Source organism: Bos indicus, chromosome 24 (genome assembly GCF_029378745.1).
Source record: "Bos indicus isolate NIAB-ARS_2022 breed Sahiwal x Tharparkar chromosome 24, NIAB-ARS_B.indTharparkar_mat_pri_1.0, whole genome shotgun sequence".
Classification (NCBI taxonomy): Eukaryota; Metazoa; Chordata; class Mammalia; order Artiodactyla; family Bovidae; genus Bos; species Bos indicus.
In genome coordinates, this window is record NC_091783.1 from 33,729,377 (window position 1) to 33,750,673 (window position 21,297).

The 21,297-nt window shown below is 49.5% G+C and overlaps 1 protein-coding gene across 2 annotated transcripts in view; it reads right to left on the reverse strand.

The window, feature by feature from the left end:
- Positions 1-20,911, reverse strand: part of CABLES1 (Cdk5 and Abl enzyme substrate 1) — a 102,329-nt gene extending 81,418 nt beyond the window's left edge. Inside the window, exon 1 of one of the 2 annotated variants that reach the window (XM_070778838.1) lies at positions 19,950-20,911. In XM_070778838.1, coding sequence (XP_070634939.1) covers positions 19,950-20,788 — 839 coding nt within the window. In that variant the 5' untranslated portion in view covers positions 20,789-20,911. The remainder of the gene's footprint in view (positions 1-19,949) is intronic. The other variant, XM_019986926.2, reaches the window with a different exon arrangement.
- Positions 20,912-21,297: the final 386 nt, after the last annotated feature.

The following is a 21,297-nucleotide window of genomic DNA, read 5'->3' on the forward strand; positions in this document are numbered from 1 at the left end:
TGTGTGTGTGTGTGTGTGTGTGTGTATCACACCTTCTTTATCCATCATCTGTCAGTGGACATTGAGGTTGTTTCTTTATCTTGGCTATTGTAAATAGCACTGCTATGAACAGAAGGGTGCATGTATCTTTTTGAGTCCCAGTTTTGTCTGGGTATATGCCCAGGAGTGGGATTGCTGGATTACATGGCCACTCTATTTTTAGTTTTTTGAGGAACCTGAAAATAGGAGTTTTCTAACAAGAGAAGGCTGGCAAGCTCATGTTATGAAGGCAAGCAGATTCAGTTCAGTTCAGTTCAGTTCAGTCGCTCAGTCGTGTCCTACTCTTTGCGACCCCATGAATTGCAGCATGCCAGGCCTCCCTGTCCATCACAAACTCCCGGAGTTCACTCAGACTCACATCCATTGAGTCAGTGATGCCATCCAGCCATCTCATCTTCTGTTGTCCCCTTCTCCTCCTGCCCCCAATCCCTCCCAGCATCAGAGTCTTTTCCAATGAGTCAACTCTTCGCATGAGGTGGCCAAAGTACTGGAGTTTCAGCTTCAGCATCATTCTTTCCAAAGAACACCCAAGACTGATCTCCTTCAGAATGGACTGGTTGGATCTCCTTGCAGTCCAAGGGACTCTCAAGAGTCTTCTCTAACACCACAGTTCAAAAGCATCAATTCTTCGGCGCTCAGCTTTCTTCACAGTCCAACTTTCACATCCATACATGACCACAGGAAAAACCATAGCCTTGACTAGACGGACCTTTGTTGGCAAAGTAATGTCTCTGCTTTTTAATATGCTATCTAGGTTGGTCATAATTTTCCTTCCAAGGAGTAAGCGTCTTTTAATTTCATGGCTGCAGTCACCATCTGCAGTGATTTTGGAGCCCAAAAAAATAAAGTCTGACACTGTTTCCACTGTTTCCCCATCTATTTCCCATGAAGAGATAGGACCAGATGCCATGATCCTCGTTTTCTGAATGTTGAGCTTTAAGCCAACTTTTTCACTCTCCACTTTCACTTTCATCAAGAGGCTTTTGAGTTCCTCTTCACTTTCTGCCGTAAGGGTGGTGTCATCTGCATATCTGAGGTTATTGATATTTCTCCCAGCAATCTTGATTCCAGCTTGTGCTTCTTCCAGCCCAGCGTTTCTCATGATGTACTCCGCATATAAGTTAAATAAGCAGGGTGACAATATACAGCCTTGACGTACTCCTTTTCCTATTGGGCCAAGTTTAATATTCCATGCAAATAGAAATATGAATTTAGGGCGGCAATTTTTTATAGGCAAATAACAGAAAGCCCCACCCCAACCCCCTAAGACTGAACACCTCCAAACTCTGCTTCGAGAAAGCAAATAGGTTTCTCTCATTGCTCTCACAGTCAGCTGCTGTCTGTCCTTGTGCCGCAGCCCCCCCTCCAAAAGATTAATTTTGTACCACTCAGCTGTGAAGCCCAGGTCTGTGGAGGGAGGGAAGAAATGCAGGAAGTAACTTGACTGCCCAAGAGCTGAGATTCTAGAGAGGGAAAAAAATTGATTTTCCAAATCACTACCATATCATGATTCCACAGATGTGGAAATGCAGCGGCATCCTTTGTTTTTATTTTCTGCTGGTGACATGAAATGCATTACCAAGGAAACAGGCAGGGTCTGCCCCGGGGTCTGCTTAGAAAGGTACATGTGTGATGGGTCCTGAGATGACTCCAGGTTGGGGGGCCCCATAAGATCTGGTCTCCCCCTCCCTGTGGGACACAGGATTGCTTTTGACTAACATCGGTACCAGATGCTGAGTTGCAGATGGAAGGGAAAGAAAACTCTGGTGGTTTTAAATATATTTGAGTAGCTGTAAAGATGGAGGTTTGGGGGTGACATGGAAATTTGCTGTTTACATGCCTTAATTATGCTCTCCCCATGTGACATCTCGTATTCTTGTCCTCTGCCACTTGAATGTTCACAGACAGGGACTATCAAAGCCAGCAGGGTGCCTGGAACCTAGCAGGTGCCTGCTAATATTTGCTCATCTGATTAGCTGTCCACTCATCAAAAATGGTGGGGACTTGACAAAAGTCTGTTTAATCTGCTGACTGCTGACAGTCAAACTGGATAAATAAAGCTCTAAAACAGATTTTCCAGGTCCGAACTACATAACCCAAATGGATCAAAAGGACTGGAAAATTGCAAAATCTCCTCTTGGCTCTGGGCCGTGCAATTACAAGCAGACTTTACCATTTGCCTAATTTAAGAGCCATCGTTGATGACCGGACACTCATTTCCTGAGCACCTGTCAGCTCGATAATCATCACGGCTAATGCACAGAGGGTCTAAGGCAGGCGTAGTTCTAAGCACTGACTGTGAATGAATTCACAGAATTCTCACATTAACCACACACACTGGGTGTTCATACTATATTCGTTTTACAAAAGAGGAAACCAAAAGCCAGAAAAGGTTTTACTTTATTTAAGAAATTGCCCAAAGTCACGCAGGTAGGGAGGAGCAAAACCAGAATTTATTTTTGGTTTTGCTCCAGAATTTATGTTCTTAGCCACAATGCTATACTGCCATTATGTATTTAAATCACAGAAAAATCATTAGGAAGATAACTTTTTCAACAGTATTAAACTATGATGTCAGCATTTCAATTCCGTTGTTTAAAGCACTCTTGCCCTGATGAAGGAAATGGCAAGCCACTCCAGTATTCTTGCCTGGAAAATCCCAGGGATAGACGAGCCTGGCGGACTACGGTTCATGGGGTCGCAGAGTCAGACACAACTGAGCGCCTAAACAACAACAAACATGGGTGCTAATCTCTTATCTTTTTACTTTTATGTGTTTTAGAATTTTCCATAATAAAAACTTTAAGAGGGAAAAAAAAAAGTACTCTTGTACTGTGCCTGCCCTGCAGAGTGGGAAGAAAATGGCCAGAAAGTCAGGCTTCACTTCTGGGGGACACCCGAGTCCTGTCTGCTCTGTGGTTCTTGGTTTCCTCATCAATAAAGGGAACACAGTAATTTCAGTCCTTTCCCACTCAATGGTATTAATGGGAATAAATATGAGATGGATGGGGCAGGCATCTCTAAAACAGCAAACAGAAAAACTCCACGCCTCCCAAGACAGACCAGCTGTGGGAAGCCCCCAGCACACAGCATCTACTTATACCTGTCCATAGGATTTTCCAGGCAATAGTACTGGAGTGGATTGCCATTTCCTTCTCCAGGGGATCTTCCAGACCCAGGGATCGAACCCGGGTCTCCCGCATTGTAGCCACACGCTTAACCGTCCGAGCCACCAGGGAAGTCTTAAACCTGAATTAAGTTCAGGCGAATCTCATTATTCACAGATTTTGCAGCTGTGCATTCATCTCCTTGCTAACATTTATTTGCATACCTGTTAATATTTATTTGCAACCCCAAATCAATACTCACAGGACTTTCACAATCATTCATGGACATGTGCACGGGCAAAGCAGGGAAAATTCTGAACAGCTGAGGTGAAAAGGAGGGCTGGCCTTCCTGTTTTCAGCTCTCAGACTGCCACGAGTAACTCAAGGTACTCTTGAGCGCCTCACTTACTGTACTTTTGCACTTGCTGTCGGTGATTTCACCATTTAAAACAGCGTCCAGGCCAAGTGGCCAACGGGACAAATTTGTGAGTGAGTTTTGTCCAGGAATGAGGTACTGCTGGCTGTGAGTTCAATGCTAACGAATTAACACTATGTATTAACTACAGTATCTTCCTTTCCCAGGGCTTCCCGGGTGGTGCGGTGATAAAAGAATCCATCTGCTAAGGCAGGAGACACAAGAGACTTGAGCTTGATCCCTGGGTCAGGAAGATGCCCTGGAGAAGAAAATGGCAACCCACTCCAGTATTCTTGGCTGAAAAACTCCACGGATAGAGGTGCCTGGTGGGCTACAAAGAGTTGGACAGACTGAGCACGCAATCCAATGCACACCCAAGGCACCTTCAAGCAGAGACACACGTAAAACCAGGTTATGTATTGACTGGATGATGAAAATATGACAAGAGGCTGGCAGGCGCCCCCCCACACCCTGTATTTCCCTGGGAACAATGGTCCAGTGGTCAGTGTTTGCAGCTGATTCGGGGTTCAGGGCCACTTGACAGAACATAATTTTGTACCACCATATCAGTTCAAAGTTTTATGTTAATAATACAAATTATATTAATAATATAAATAATACAAATTTACTCCCTTGGAGTAGAGGCAGCTGACACAGGAGGACGAAGTTGAGTTCTAAAGAGTTAAGACTTATGTACTTGGAGCTCAGTCTCAGCCCCTCCCCTGAGTACCCATCCACAAACCAGGAGCCTCTGGCCAATATTAGCCTCAGCGAGCAGGGTCAAGGGCTCTCATCCTTTCATTCCACAGTAACCTTACCACTCTGGGCCTCTTCAAGGTCCCTTCTTGTCCATCTGAAAGTCTAGAGTCCGGCTGCTGTAGGAAACTCCAAGGCCTGGGGGGCGTGGAGCCCCTCTGCTCTAGGCAATCCCCCTCCACTCCACTCCTGCGAACCCCCAAGCCACCGGGCTCTGACAGTCCTCTCTTCCAGGCCGAGAAGGATTCTCACCCAAGTCTGCCGGCATCCAGGTTGAGGACCCAGAATCAGACTTGGGCTTCCTGGTCATCTGGGAGATTCTCCAATACCTCGAATGGGAAAGTCAGCAAACATCCTTACACAGAGGCACCTTTAAGAAAGTACTCAAGGAATGCAGCAGAGGTGTCAGGCTACTCAAGACTCTATGAGTCATTCCCACACCAGCGCCAGGGAGAAAAACTGCCTGGAGGAGAAGGGATCACTGTTGAGACCCAAGTAAGACTCAAAACAAAAAGCCACTTTTTTAAGCCACTGGGGGGAGGGGTGGAGGGAATGAACGAGTCATCCTGTGAGCCTGGGGTCCTGAGGAGACGACACGATGCCAGCTGCTCTGGACACAGTGCTCTTGTGTTCTTCCTCCGACCTGAGGTTGAAGTAGTATGGGAATGAAGCTCCTGGCTCTGGCCATGGCTACACAAGGCTGAACTAGCTCCCAGGGCAAGCAGGAGATGCCAATACTAATAAAATGTCACTTCGATTACGTCTGCCAGCGTTATAATAAGAAACTGGAGACTTCCTCCCTTGGGCATCCTCTGTTAATTGCCATTTATAAAAGTTCTGTTTGCCGGGTCTGGAATATGCATTATTTTCCCTTTGAAAACAAAAGGAAACTTCTAAAATATCAATTGGCATTCCAAATGGCAAAGTGATTTGTTTTCCAACTGACACTCTGAGATCAGCTTGGGAGTCTGTCTGGAAGGCAGGCATCTGGTATCAATTTGCGACAATATAAAATCAAAGCCTAACTCCTATGTAAATACACTTAAAAAAAAAATTCCGCAAGTCCCTTCTCTACATCTGTGTCTCCATTCCTTCCCTGCAAATAGGTTCATTAATATCATTTTTTCAGATTTCATATATATGCATTAAATATAATATATGGCTGTTTCTCATTGTAGTATGGCTGAAACCAACACAACATTGTAAAGCAATTTTCCTGCAGTTAAAATAATTTAATTAAAAAAATAAATAAAGATTTTAAAAATTCCGTATTTCACCAGCCAGCATGTATCTTATCGATTTCCTTATATTTCAGTCTTGACTTCTTTTTTTTTTTTTTCTGGCTCTGGAGAACTAAAGTTACAGATAACAAATGTTGCACCTCTTAATAAAGATCTACTGGCTAAATTCATTCTAGCTCTGTGAAATACAGCTTAGAGGGAGGGTGTATCTAGATGAGTGACTGGATTGAAATATTCCCTTACCATCTCCTCCAATCTGTGTTTAGAACAAACAGGGTCAGATAAAAAATCTGGTTGAGCTACCCAGGGCAGCTCCCCACAGACACATAGTCAAACATGGGCTGGATATGTACCTGACAAAGACCTGCACATATTCTTGGACAGTTCAAGTGTCCAGAAAACCATCCGGACCCTAAAGCAAAACCTGTTTTGCTCAGGAAGGTCACAAAACTTGTTTGGATGAACTTTTAACACATGACAAAGGCAATCAAGCTCAGTGGCAGGAATATGGTTCAGGATTAGACAGGATCCCAGCTCTGCAAACTCCATTGTGCATTAGAGAGAAAAGTAAGCTGCACGGAGTTCAATTCCCTTATTTACATAGTAATGTCAGCCTCTATGAAAGAGCATCAGCAGAGGAGTTGGGATATAATAGTTACATTGAATACTTAATGAGAACTATGGTTTTTCCAGTAGTCATGTACGGATGTGGGAATTGAACCACAAACAAGGCTGAGTGCCGAAAAATTGATGCTTTCGAACAGTGGTTCTGGAGAAGACTCCTGAGAGTCCCTTGGACAGCAAGGAGATCAAACCAGTCAACCCTAAAGGAAATCAACCCTGAATATTCACTGGAAGGACTGATGCTGAAGCTGAAGCTCCAATACTTGGGTCACCTGATGCAAAGAGCTGACTCATTGGAAAAGACTCTGATGCTGGGAAAGATTGAAGGCAGGAAGAGAAGGGGATAACAAAGGATGAGATGGTTGGATGGCATGACCAACTCAATGGACATGAGTTTGAGCAAACTCTGGGAGATGGTGAAGGACAGGGAAGCCTGGCATGCTGTAGTCCATGGGGCCGCAAAGAGTCAGAGATGACTAAGAGACTGAACAACAACAATATATGTACCTAGCATTGTGCAAAGTACTTCAGAGAAATCAGATTTAATCCTGGCTGTTATGCCATAAATCTGCTGTTGTTTAGTCACTGAGTTGTAGCTGACTCTGTGACCTCATGAACTGTAGTCCGCCAGGCTCCTCTGTCCACGGGACTTCCCAGGCAAGAATACTGGAATGGGGTATGTGATTATTAACATGTCCAACTCTTACAGAGATTCTGGAATCTGCCTATGGGCACACCCGGGAGATGGCAGATCTGAGATGTGTAGCTATTTCCACATGGCTCTGCAGCTCATAACGTTAGTGTGCAATAAGCAAACCATGATTATGAAAAACCACCCGTAAAACAAGAAAAAGATGAGATTGCTGCTGGAATCTTAAGACTGTGTCCTCGGACTTTCCTGGTGGTCCAGTGGCTATGACTCCGTGGTCTCAATGCAGCAGACCCAGGTTTGATCTCTGGTCAGAGAACTAGATCCCACATGCCACAACTAAGATCCGGCACAGCCAAATAAATAAATAACTTAAAAAAAAAAAAAAAAGACCGCATCCTGGCCTTACTTTGAATAACAGAGTAAGTACAAAATCACTCAACACTGGGTGCTTGTTTAGTTACTGCAGCAGACTATTACGCAGCTTTGCAAAGGCATGTTTTCCTTCTCCTGAGAACATATCTTTATCCTCCACGCTCGAGATCACTCAGACTTCAACACCTGGTAATTAGCTGTAAACATGCACAAGCTGAACCCAGGAATTGTTTGAAAAAAAGTCTCATGATCTCGCTCAAGGGTACTTTTTTCTTTAATAAAAAGAAATTATATGTCTTAACTGAAATGCACAAAATCTGACTTTTTTTTAAAATTGACATGCTCAGCATTTACCTTAAAAGGTAACATTAGAATTTTTAGACCAAAGACCAATGAGCATAAAACTTGGTTTCTCTTGAAGCTGAAAATGTATACATCCTCAACCAATACATTATTTAATGACCCTACATACTTCATCTCGAGCTATCTGGAGAGTAAAGGCACAGTGTTATGAGAAACAAGACAATGAGAAGAAACAGGGTCAGAACTTTCTTGGTGATCCGGTGACTAAGACTCTGAGCTCCCAATGGAGGGGGCCTGGGTTTGATCCCTGGTCAGGGAACTAGATCCCACATGCCACAACAAAGAGTTTGCATGCCGCAAGTAAAGATCTTGCATGCTGCAGCTAAGAGCCGGCACAGCCAAATAAATAAATATTAAAGAAAGAAAGAAACAGGGTCATCTTCAGGTCTGCAATTTTTTCTTCTAGAGAGTATTTATTAAACGCATAGCACTGGATTGTGCTCACATCCATCCTGTCACTGAGATGGCTCTGCTATCCCATCAGTCCATACACTGGAACCCGTGTGTGTGTGTGTGGGGGGGGGTCCCTTGATGCCTCTGTACCCCGCCCTCCACAGCCAGTCCATCTCCAAGTTCATTCCGCTGCACCTTAAATCCCTGTGGGATCCACCCCTTCTCCCCACCCCCATCACTGCCACTCCAGCCCAGTCGCCACCATCCTCTGCCAGGACAGTAGCTACAAACTGTGGTTTCCTCCCATCTGTGGCTTCTCTCATCTAACTGTCCTTCCATGCTGCCGCCGGCCCAATCATTTCAAAACACAGGTCTTACTCTGGTTCCACCTGGCTAGTGATATCACATTGCTCTGCTGATGAACATCAAAATCCTCCCTGTGGTCCAAACACACCGCCTGCCCTTCATCTGCTTCCTTCACATCTTCCTGCTTCTTCCCACCAGAGACCCTTCCCAGACTGGTCCTGTGGTCTACACACTCCTCCCAGCCCGTGTTCACCCTTTAGACACCTCCAGAAGCCAGCCCTCCCCACCACAAGCAGGTCAAACCCACCATGGCGCTCATCACAGGCCCCAATGGGACGAAGGCCCTCCCCTCTGTCCACGCAAGAGAGTCGCAGCCCTACACCTGTGGGTGATTATTTAAGTGTCTAACTGGACACAAGCTGGAAATGACCACTCAAGTCACACATGTGTGTGCATGCTCAGTTGTGTCTGACTCTTTGCAACCCCATAGATTGTAGCCCCTCAGGCTCCTCTGTCCACGGATTCTCCAGGCAAGAATATTGGAGTGGGTTGCCATGCCCTCCTCCGGGAGATCTTCCCAACCCAGGGAAGGAACTCATGTCCCTTATGTCTCCTGCGTTGGCAGGCAGATTCTTTACCAGAATTGGAGCCTGTCATTCTATCTTGTTTTTGAGTCAGTGATCCCCTCACTGTCTCCACCCTAGTCTTGGATTGAACCTGCAGTATCTCTGAGGTGCACCTATATTTCCAAATAAGGTCAGAATGTTTCTGAGGTTCCAGGTGGGAACCCCATACCCACAAGAGCTGCAGAGATGGGTGACCCGAAGGACTTCAGGGAGCACAGGCAGCGCCCCAAATCCACGTGGTCGCCGAGCACCACAGTGACAAGTTGGTGCTGGGGGTTAGTGACGGCAGAGGCCTCCGGTCTCCACTTCTCTCTGGGGCTCCTAACACCAGCTTCTTTGCTGGTCTCCCTTCCTCCAGGAGACGTTTCCAAGTGTCCATGAACCTCCTGAAATTCTTTCTAAAATTCTCTCTGTATTAAAATAGATGAACTCCCAGAACAGAAAATTTTTCATGGGCACAAGTTCCTCTTTCTGAAGTGACGACTAAGATGCTAAAAGGGTTAAAAACAAAAGGCACTGCTCTCCTTCCTCCAGCCAACCCGCCTCGTTTTCATAAGCCCTGCTCTGTGCACACCTGTCCTTGCTCACAGGCCTCCCTCTGAGCACTGGGCCGCCAGTCCCTGCAGGCTCAGCTCCGAGGCCACCTCCAGGACAACCGCCCGCTCCAGAGGGGGACCAGGGAGCCCCACTGCCTCGGCCTGTAGTTCTCCTCTCTTCTGGAAGGTAGGTGCTGGTCCACTGATCCCTGAACCACCAAGCGACCTGATGGTTCACACACAGGCGTGTGAACAACCTGGCACGTGGAGGGGAGTGGGTTGCTGCTGACCCCACGCCACATAGGTCACACCGGGGACACGGACAAGCCCCACCTCTGTCTTCCCAGAGGGGTCAAAGGCAAGCGCCAGGTGCAGAGAGACCTGCGAGCAGGGAGGGGATGCCAAGTCCATCACCGAAGTAGCATTCAACCGACTCCATGGCCATGGCCACAGGGACCTTGAGGGTGTCCCAAGAGCCCTCACACTCCACGGGTGTCCTGCCTAGAGAAGGCGGCTGAGCAGGCAGCAGGCAGACCACAGCAGGAGGGCCACGGCTTCTGCAAGGGGAGGGAGCAGAGACACATCTTCCAGAATTGTCTTGGCAGGTAGCTCTCCCCTCCTGCAGTCCCGATGGGCAAGGCAGTGTCTTGCATGCCTGGGTGTGGACCAGACTGGTTATTGCTCTTGACCGCACTGCTGTGCTGCTTTAAGCAGATGACACCGAACATGTGATTCACCTCCTTGCTGCCCTGTCCTCAAGACTGTTATTTTCCAGCGTACAAAAGGACAAAAACGCTAAGGGAGGGGGTGGTGGTGTCCTCAGCTGCTCTGGTCTTATTTTACTACTATTTATGAAAGTGAACCGATGCGGTAAATCATCTGGAAGCAAAAAGCTCCACTCCGGATGATCTAAGCAGACCCTGTTGGGTTTCTCAACTGCTTTTTGACTGATGGTGAAGGGCAGAGCAGGGCAACTGTGCACAAAACAGCCACGGTCTTACCGGCCAACCACCAAGGGCCAAACCTCTGCTAGGTGCTTCTCACGTTCATGCTCACAACACCCCCAAATGGGCGGGAAGTTGTTAAAAATTTATTTCTTTATTTGACTGCACTGGGTCTTAGTTGCAGCATGTGAACTCGTAGATGTGGCATGTGGGATCTAGTTCCCTGACCAGGGATCGAACCCCGGGTGCCCGGCATTGGAAGAGGGGAGTTTCACCCACTGGAAGTCCCCAGGCAGGGATTATTAGCCCCATCCTACAGGTGAGGATGCTGACGCTCAGAGGGGTTGGAAGAGTTTCCTCAAAAGGTGTTGCTATGTGGCAGAGTTGTCTGACTCCAAGGTTGGTGCATCTACTCCTGAATCTATGCACTCAATTTTCTGGGAAGGAGGCAGAGCAGCAGGGGTGTGGGAAAGGAGGAACCGACACCAAACTACTGTTTGGAGAAAGCTGTTGTTATTGGGAAAATTTTCCACAACTCGGGCCCCAAACCAGCATTCTCTGTTGGCCTGTCCCTCGAGGTTATCATATGAAAGTCAGAATCCTTGCTTGATGAGAAAGTGTTGCTGGCCAAAAATACAGCACAATATTTCTTTGTACTTGAACATCCTGACTTTGGTTGACTCCAGCCCATAGGTCTGAAATACATGAGGCCCTAGCATTTTTGTTCTCTGGAGGTTAACTAATATACAAGTGGAAGTTGAGGGCAGGAAGGAGAATAAAATTCTACAGCATTTAATAGAGTTCTTTGTTTTTCTTAAGTGAAACAACTACATTAGAGTTTGTGGTTTATTTTTAAAACTCTCGGCTTGGAACCAGAAAACCCAGGTTTCAAAATTCCAGCTCTGCCATGTGTGGGGTACGTGACCATGGACATGACCACTTCGTTCTTTGTGGTCTCAACTTTCTAGTCTATAAAACAGCTACCACATTGCCTTTCTGAAAACTATTTAGTATATACGAAAGCACTTTGTAAATGGTAAAGCCCCAAACAAGTAAGTAGAATTTAGTAATCAGAAGTTTGTCTTGTGGTGGATAAACTGAATCCTCAAGGACTTACACAATCACCTTTGTAATTTGTAATCTCATCTTCTTTCCTCATAACTCCCTCTTTAATAGCAAACTTTATTTGATTCAATAAAACATAAAAAACTTCATCAAGAACCACTTTTCCACGTCAGATCAACCATTTATCCCCTAACATCCCAATTTTTAAAATTATTTTTGATTGAAATATAGTTGACATACACTACTAGTTTCAGGGGTATGACCTAGTGGTTTGGCATTTAAAAACATGGAAACGTGCACCTCTTAATTCTTTCACCTTTTTGCCCATCCACACCCCCCATGCCAACATGCCAATTTTAGTCCTTAAGCAAAACATTATAGACTTTGGCTGTTTTCCCGTCTCTCACAACCCCCCATCCCCTTCCTAAGATGATCAAAGTAGACACTTTGCTCTATAAATCATTGGGTCAATGAATAAAATGCTTTAAAATAAAAATCAGTGTGCTAGACACACAAATCTTTGGCATTCTCCAATATTTTGTTAGTCTTTTCCTGAATGGCTTGCCGTCTATTTGTCATGGGTTAAACTTAGATTTAAGTACTCTCCTACCCTTTAAATTGGGGATAAGATTGTATCCTTTCATGAACACACACATTATTACAATATTCCAAGTCTTAAATGTCTAGTATTCCCAAGCTCTGTTTTATAAGCTTTTGTCTTTGTGACCAAATGTTCAGCAATAAACTCCAAACCACATTAATAATAATCCCATTAAACATAAACTAGTGTGCAATTATCCAAAATACTAACACAAACAAAAAGGGGGGGAAAAAAAAAAACAGGAAACCCTGATTGATTGTATTATCTCAGAGACTTTTAAAAACCAAACAAAAATAAAAATGCATCACAGTTTGTAAAGGAGAGTAACAGGTAATGATTTTATGATTCCTACAGATAATACTAAGCAATCTGTTTGAGACTTAGTGTCTCAAAGTTTAGTTTTTAAATTGCACGCAGGTTGAAGCTTGAGGTGGGGGGTTGTTAGATGTTTTTTGAGGTGTAAACTGGGTGGTGATGGTGGTCACCCTTTGAGAAATTCACAGAATCATGTCAAGTAACAGATTCTGATAAAAATGTTTGGTTTTTCCCTCTTCCTCTGATGACCACATTTTGCACAGCCCCCCAGGGGAGAATGGAACCAAGAGATGTACCGTTGAGGCCCTGGCACACGTGCTGACAAACCAGCTCTCTGAAAGGGAAAAAGCAAAACCCTGGCTTGTAATAACCACTGGCTGATTCCTGTGGTGTAAACGCTCCCACTATGGCTGATTTCAGTTACCCATCAGCTGAGATTCCTTGGTCGTCCCGTCCCTACAGAGTCAGTCCAGCATACTCTCACCTCTGGCAGAAACCCAGATCAGAAGCCAGAGAGACCAGGCCTCAAATTCTAACTCTAGATTCCAGCTGTGAGGCCTCTGGCAAGCTTCCTTAAGCCCTCCAAACCTCATTGTCCACAGCTCTAATATATGTATAAGCCCTATGTCTTAGAATTGCCATACAAATAAAACAAAAGATGGATATGAGGGGCTTCCCTGGTGGCTCAGTGGTAAAGAACCCACCTGCCAATACGGGGGACTCGGGTACAATCCCTGGATTGGGAAGATCCCCTGAAGGAAGAAATGGCAACCCACTCCAGTATTCTTGCCTGGGAAATCCCATGGACAGAGGAGCCTGGTGGGCTACAATTCATGGGGTCTCAAAGAGTCGGACATAACTTAGGGACTAAACAGCGAATACATATGAAGCCCATAGCACACAGGAAGGTGCTGCTTCCCCTCCCTGCAGAGTGGGGAGAAGCCAGCGTGGGTGGGGTGGGGTTGGTGGATGAGTGAATGATGCAGGGGGAGAGGAGAGACATTCAAGGAGGGAGGTTCGTTGCTGCAGGACTGAGGGAGGAGGTGGTAGAGTGGCTAATTTACCAAATAAAATGTTGAGAGTGATTCTGGTTAAAAATAAAAGACCTAGAAAGTTGGGGGGGGGACACTCCCAGGCCTGTCACCAGCAAGTCCCCAACCACCAAGGAGTCAGGGACAGGTGCACTCAGACCCACAGAGAAGGAAGAAAGTCATCCCTAGGAGGGCGTGCTCAGCGCCAAACCTGGGGCCTCTGCAGGGCGATGGGTCTGCAACGGAAGAAGGGGCGTCTGGTGGGGAAGCATCCCATGGAGAGGCCGGTGGGTGCCAGAACCCAGGTGCCCTTTGTGAAGCCAGCGCAGAAGACAGGCGTGCAGGGGAGCAGAGAGCATGCTGGCCACACATGGAAGAAAAGGAGTTTAGGACTGCCGGGATCCGACGTGGGCCTCAGAAAGGTCTCTCGGCCAGCTGGAAAGAAGGGATGGCGGGTCCAAACAGAAGCCAGGAGCTTCCAGGAGACAAGGATAGGGGACCAGCCCACATCTCTGGGGACAGAGCCCTGGGCAGAGGCATAGGTCTCGGCCATTTCTATAAGAGTCAGAGAACAAACAGTTTAGGCTCTGCGGGCCATGTGGTCTCTGCCACAGCTACTCTACTCTGCTTGTAGCACAAGGACTGCCCAAGACAGTACAGAGATGAACAGGAGGGGCTGTTTCCCAGAAAATCTTATTTATAAACAGCTCCTGGGCCTGAATGTGCTGACCCCTGGGCTGGGGAAAAGGGGTGATGCTGAAAAGACACCAAAGGTCCAAAAAAAGGAAACGCATCCAGGAGGGAGGTAGTATTATTATCATTCCCATTTCACGGATGAGACCCTCAGCACTAAGGAAGAACTACCGCCATACACCCAATTCCTGGGGGCGCCAGGCTCCTAATTCTCCTGTCTCCCTGAGGGCACAGAGCCCAGGTGGACTAAACAGGTAACAAAGGTGACGGGAATGTGGGTGTGGCAGAGAAACGCGGGCGTGGCAGGGAGCAGGCAGGCACTGGGCAGGACTGGATCCCTGTAGACACCGACAGAGAAGAGACGCCTAAATAAGGAAACTGCAGGGCCAGCACTGCTCTTAGAGGTCACGGAGGCCACGTTCGCCCCCGACCAGCTCAAGCCAGTCAAACAAGTATTTAGGAGCCTGACTCAAACCACAGCAGAGCAGAGACAAGCGCGTTTGGACACATATCCTGGAGCCAGACTGCCCAGGGGCAGGCAGAGTGACCCTGGGCCAGTAACTTAACTTCTCTGTGCTTCAGAATAAGGGTGATGCTGTGTAAGGGCTGTTATAAGTGTGAACCAGCTGATGCGTTGTTCCCTTAGAACCACACCTGGGATGTGGTAGTTAAATACAAATACTGCATCAAAGCACTGAGCCAGGTCCCACAGTGGGCACATGAAGTGTCTCTGCCCTGGTAGGGCTCAGAAAACAGGCTCAGCTCTAATCAAGCTCCCATCACCAGAAAAACCATCCTGTTGATGTGTGCCTCCCAACAGACAAGGATTACGTTCAAGCCTGTACCTCCCGTAACTGGTACGTCTTGATATTCATCACATTCATGTTTGTTGAATAAATCATACAAGGCTTTAGGTCCCCAAACTAGAATTTCCTCCATGACATAAAACACAGCTCCTAGGGTCATCCTCTGCCCACTCTGTGACCCTGGATTCCTGCTTCTCCACATTGTCGGGACCTGAAATCAACATCTACTAAAGCACTGTGTAAACCTGATGGCCTTTCGGTCCATCCTCCCCAGAGGAGGGGACCACGGATCACTTCTGTGACGGGGCTCGTAGAGACAGGGCTGGACTGCCTCAGTGGCTGTGGCTTCCAGCCTGGATGGAGCAGGCAGGCCAGCTGTGACACCTCCGCAGCCAGAGGAGCACAGCTGACCCTCCCTGCCAGCCTGGGAAACCCATTCCTTCATCCATGAGCGCACGTCCTGCCTATGGGAGCCACCCGGGATAAACTTAGCTCCACCTCCCCGTCTGACGCTGAGGTTCAGTTATCCACTTGTTCCCAGGCATTATGCCCGGCCTCTGAGGCAGGTCACAGGGCACTAGCCTGGAAAAGCACACCACTCCACTGTCCCAGCGCTTTCGTCCCAGAAGAAAACTGAGGTGGGGCAGGGAAGCCACCTGCCCTTGGTTGCCAGCCAGGGCAGGGACTGGCTCTGAGCCCAGGGGGGCAGGGTACCAGCTTGGCATTCCTGATTGACATGCTGTCACCTCATCCAGCCTCACCTACTGCTCCTTCCCAGCGCGTTCAAAGGCCGCCTGTCCCTTGCCCTCTCCCTACCTAACAACTCTCCTTCCCAGGGGAAAAAAATCCAGGCAGGTGGGGCTCCCCGGGGTGGCTATGCGGACACAATGCAGAGCCAGGCTATGGCTTCCCCACCCTCCCCAGAGGACAAAGGATCACGCTTGAACGTGCTGCCTCCCTGGGCACTTGTCAGCAGTGGGCAGGCTTCCAATCCACTTCCCCTTCCGAGTTCACCCACACCTGACAACCTGGTGAGTGTAAGGAAGAGGGCGGCGGGTGAGCCTTGGGCTCTTGTCTCAGACCCTGGGAGGAGGCACAGGGGAGCATCCTGACCAAGGCCTAGACCAGCCCAGGGCTGTACCCTTGGCGTCCACAATGCACATTGCTGGAAAGATGGCTCAACAGTAACTTGGGTTCGCTTATTGCTAAAATCCAGATAGGTCAGGTTGCTTACAGCTAAAACACAGTGTCACAAAGTCACAATGCAGAGAGGTGACAAAGTGGGGGGATTAGAATCCAAGGCTTGGGGCTCTTCTGCACCACGGGCTCTTTCCATTTAAGACCGGAGTCTCCACAAGGCACACCGTTAGCAGAGATGTTCTAAGAAGCAAAACCCTCACCTTGTTTGAAATGAATACCCTGGTCCCCACACACCCCTTCATCGGGCCCCATGGTACACACGTGTTCACCTAGGCCCCATTCCGCACTTCAGCAGCACCAGGAAGTGGAGGAACCCAGGACTGCTGCCAGCTGCTACCTAAGGGGAAACTTTTCAAGTGAAAGAAAGCCTTGAAACACACTCCCTTTCACCTATTAACGCCTTCCTTAGGCAGAGAACACAACAGGGTGTCAAGCTAGAAGGCATCTTTCTGGCTTCTCGCTTCTGACACCTAGCCACAGAGCAAACTCAGCATAAACCCCAGTGCACTGGCTTCCCATCCCTGGAGCCCCATCCATGAGGCCTGTGGTCCTGGGTTCTCTATGCACGTCAGTAGAGACTGGAAAGTAGCAGCAAAGCCAGGGACCCCTCAGAGCAAAGCTAAATGTGGGGAGGATGACTCAGAGAGGGTGTACAGAACCTCACAAGCACCACTGGCCTGCTATGTGTCCTGGACAAACATCTAGTAGGGTCCAGAGCTCCCAAATTCTCCTTGGGCCCATGCATGCCCGGCACGGTGATCCATGCAGGGGCAGAGGAAAGGCATCAAGTTCCGGACTTCCCTGGTGGCCCAGTGGCTGAGACTGAGCTCCCAAAGCAGTGGGCCTGGTTTGATCGCTGGTCAGGGAACTAGATCCCACCTGCCACAGCTGAGTTCACATGCCATAACTACAGATTCCACATGCCGGAATTAAAAGGATTCTGCATGCCGCAACAAAGATCGAGGGTCCTGCATGCCATAGCTGGGACCCAGTGCAGGCAAATAAATAAATATATATTTAAAAAAAAAAAAAAAAAACAAGAAGAAAGAAAGAAGAATGTCAGGTTTGGATCTCAAAGATATGGAGTCCTATCTTGGCCAACACTGGGTCTGAGAAAGAATCTACACGTAGGGAGGCTGTGAGAATTCACTGTGATAAACATCAACTCTCCAGCACAGAGATGGTGTCCTCAATCCGTCAACACATCTGTGCCAAGGTCTGGGCACACACATGTTCCTGCCATATTTCAAGATTTGGAAGTACAAGTCATAAATGTGATCAGTTTTGCAAGTGTCCAGATGAAAGTAACAAAATAAATAAGATTTCGGATCAGGAGATTCTGATTTTTATATACCCATAACAAACTGAATGTGTGAAATTCCAAGTTCATGGGGAAAAAAGAGGCAGATTTCAGATGAACTATGGCAGTTTTTCCAAACTTTCCCTTGTATATGAATCATCTGGGGAATCTTGTTAAAATGCAAATTTGTACTCAAGTAATCCAGAATAGGACCTGAGGGTTTGTGAAGGTCCAAGAACTCACTTTTGAGCAGCAAGGTTGTTTGGAATTCTTTAAATTGAAAGAAACAAATCCAAGGAAAATATATGATTTAAAAATGACACCCCAGGAGAACATCCATGAAATAGTATATGGAACCACCCAGGCAAGCAGTATTTCTTAAAGCGAGGCACACCAGGAAAGTAAATGACATTCTTTAAACTACCCTGAGTTCTTTAAGTTGGCCCTGGGCCTGATTCAAATGAGTCTATATGCCACATCACAACTCATCTAAGCATGTGAAAGTTCTCTCTAGTGATCAGAAAAACAACACACTTCTGACAAAACTCCTGTAAGCAGTGCAGTGTAGGAAACAAAATGCCCTAGGAGATTCCAAGTTTCTGGCCATGAGAAATGGCCATGCTTGCACTTCAAGGCCTTTCTTCAATCTCAGTCTCACCAATTTATTTTCTCTCTGCACATTAAATTTGACACGGTTTCTGTTGACAGCTGTAATTTTTTAAAAAGCCTGTCAAGTTGCCAGATATGGATAATTCCAAAGTTATAAGATGAATGCGACTGTCAAGTAAGGAAGCATCACACTGACTCACTCATCTTAATGCGTGTGTTGGGGGAGGGGATCAATAAAACACCCACGGGGTTCATCTTTATAGGATCAGCGGTTAAATCTGGCTATTTGGGGGATCAGAAATATTAACACACAAGATCGTCTAAAGGTGATTCTTAGAGACGAAGTGTGAGGTCATTTGATCTCCAGCTGTTGCGAGCAGGGGAACACATCTGTCAAGCATGAGACACAGGCCAGTCTGGCACATGGCTTAGAATAACACCTATGTTTATTACCACTCTTGCCCTGACCCACTGGACAAGCTGGGCTCAGGCTCAAACTACAGAGTCATTAGGAGCCAGTGTGTGATGTCAAGCCGCTGGGAAACTGCTGAGTCTGAGCCACTCACCCAGAAAGGAAGGGATCCTCCTCCCCTCCCGCCCACTGGCCTGCTATGCTATGGGGGAGATGTGAGCCCTGACAAGAAACTCAGGCCCAGATGGTCACCTGTGCCCAGCATCGCTAATCACCCAGGGAAATCACAAGCCTGTCTGACAGGTCCACACCCCTGTCCGCAGACATGCGGACTCAACTAGGATGCTGCACACCAAACAGGGTCCTGATTTCAACCCTTAGGAGGAAAGAGACTCCGGACAAAATTCTGAAGGAGCCTGGTCCATTCATCACCATCTGTCCATTGGGAGAGGAAGTTAAGTTTTCCAACAGACCACCTTCTTAATAGACCAGAAAAAGCCTAAGTGTTCAGAGCATCACAGGAGAGAGGCTGTAACAGAAAAGGTTCTCCTTTCTCATCTCCAGGCCTGCAACAGGCTGGCAAGTTCCCATCCCAGAAAGGGAAACTGAGGCCTCAGGAAGCTGACATAACTGAGCCATAGGAGGCCTTCCTAACTAACTAGCCTGGACGTTCCCTCCCAGGAACCAGGCCTGCACTTCCTCCCGGTTGCTCAGTCCTGTTCTCCCCCCATCCCACCTGCCTGATGCAGACAGAACTGCCCAGGGTGCCTGGAACAAGCTCTAGCCATTTCCTGAATGGGCAAGTGTCCAGCATTTCACGGTTTTGCTAAGATGGTTGAGACCTGGAGATGACTTAAGCTACCAAACACAACCTTTTGAAAGGTGAAAAACTTTTCACTCATTTCAGCGAATTCACGTTGGGATGCAAAAAAGAATCCTCAAGCCCTATTTCCTCTCTGTCCCCCACCCTCAAGACCTTCAAGGGCACATAAGAAGGGCTTTCCTTTTCTTAGGAAAGCAAAAGGAAAATGCCAAGTGCTCCTGGGACACTGGAATACTTGGAGCGCAAGCAGAACTTAGAAGGCATTCGCGGCGGCGTGTCTGCGGCAAGTTAAGACTCACACGCGCCGCTCGGCCGGCTGCCGGACCCACTGCTGGACTCTGCGTCCCGCCTAGTCTTGCCGGGAGCGAGAAGAGTGCTTCTCCGGTCCGGCCCGGGTTTCTGAAAGCTCATGCTCTTTTCCTTGCAATGAGAGGTTTTGATGCCACTTTTTTTGGTGGGCTCCCGCAACCTGTACCTCCAACCCCATTTGCATAAGCACGGTGCTTCTCGGTGAGTGCTGGGCTCGTGCACACACGTGTGAAAACACACACACACACTCCCCAGAGACCTTCCTTCTTCCGCGTGCCCTCGCGGTTTGGAATTCGCGCCAGAAGCCCAGGGATCCGGCAGGGCGCGGGAAGTGGGAGCGCCGGGTGTCCCGCAGCAGAGCGCCGGCCGGGCGGGGTTAGGAGAGGCGCGCGCCGCGTCCTGGCTACTCACCGGGACCTCTGCAGCTGCTCGAAGGCGCTGGAGCCGCTCCCCGGGCCCGCCTGCTCCAGCGAACAGTAGTTCTGCGAGGTCTGCCTGGAGAAGGCGATGGGCAGGATTCCCTGAGTGAACGAGTTGAGGCGGCCCCGACTGCCGCTCCCGCCCCCGGGGGTCCCGGAGCTCAGGAAGGCGGCCGCCGGCACGTGCACTCCGGTAAAGGCATCGTCCTCCTCCAGCTCCTCCGGCCCGGCGTCCCCGGGCCCGTCTGGCGGCTGCGGCTGAACGCCAGCGGCGAAAGGCGCGGGCCGGAGCTGCTGCCACAGCTCCCCCGACGCCCGGCCGGCGCCCAGGGAGCTTGCGAACCCCCGGGCCGCCCCGGGGCCGAGCACGGTCGCGTGGCCGCCGGGGACAAGCGGCGAGGGCGGCGGGAGGCAGGGGCCCGATCCAGCCGCCAACGCCGCCGCCGCCGCGCCCGCCGCGGAGAGCGCGCCGCAGCCTCCCCGCTCGGCGGCTGCTGGCAGGCTGAGCCGAGTCCTCGAGCCGCAGCCGCTGCCGGGCTTGGCCGCGCTGCTGTCCTCGCCGCCGGCCCACTCCTCGTCCTGCAGCGGCGGCCGTCCGTCCAACGAGATGTTGGTGAGGAAGGAGAGGGCAGCTTGGCGCCGCCGCGGGTCCATGCGCGGCTTCCTGGGGGGCTCGGGCGGCGGCTGGGCCGGCGCTGCGGCCGCGGGCCGGGGCTGCGGCGGCGGCTGCAATCTGCCGATGCCCGCGGCGTCGGTGCCGGCGCTGCTGGTGCTGCTGCTGCGGACGGCCGTGCCGGCGGTGGCGGCCGTGGTGGCGGCAGTCGCCGCCATTGTGTCCGTCTGCGGCGAGATTTCCGCGATGCCCCCGGAGAAGCGAGTGGCGCCCGAGTGCTAAGCGGCGGGCGCGAGCGCCGGTGACCCGGGCTGGGCAGGGCGCGGGGCGCGGGCGGCGTGCGCGGCGGCCCGGCCCCCCAGCGGGCGGGCCATGCTCGCCCCTCGGTGCTCGGGCGGGGGGCGCCGCCGCCCTGGCCCACGCGCGCGGCTGCTGGCTGGCTCGCTGGCCGTCTGCCCGCCCGCCCGCCCGCCCGCCTGCGGGATCGGTGCTGGGCCCTCCGGGACCCCGCGATCTGCTGCTCTCCGGCCCCCGGGTCGGTATTTATAGGTGCGCGCGCCCCGCGCTCGCTCTGCGAAACGCTCTGTGCAAAAAAAAAAAAAACACAGTATCACGTGTGGGGGGTGAAACCTGGGAGGAAAACAAAGCCGCAGGCGGCAGCCGCGCAGGCAGGCAGCTGGAGGCGGGGGGCAGGAGGAGGAGGAAGAGGAGGAGGAAGGGAAAACCG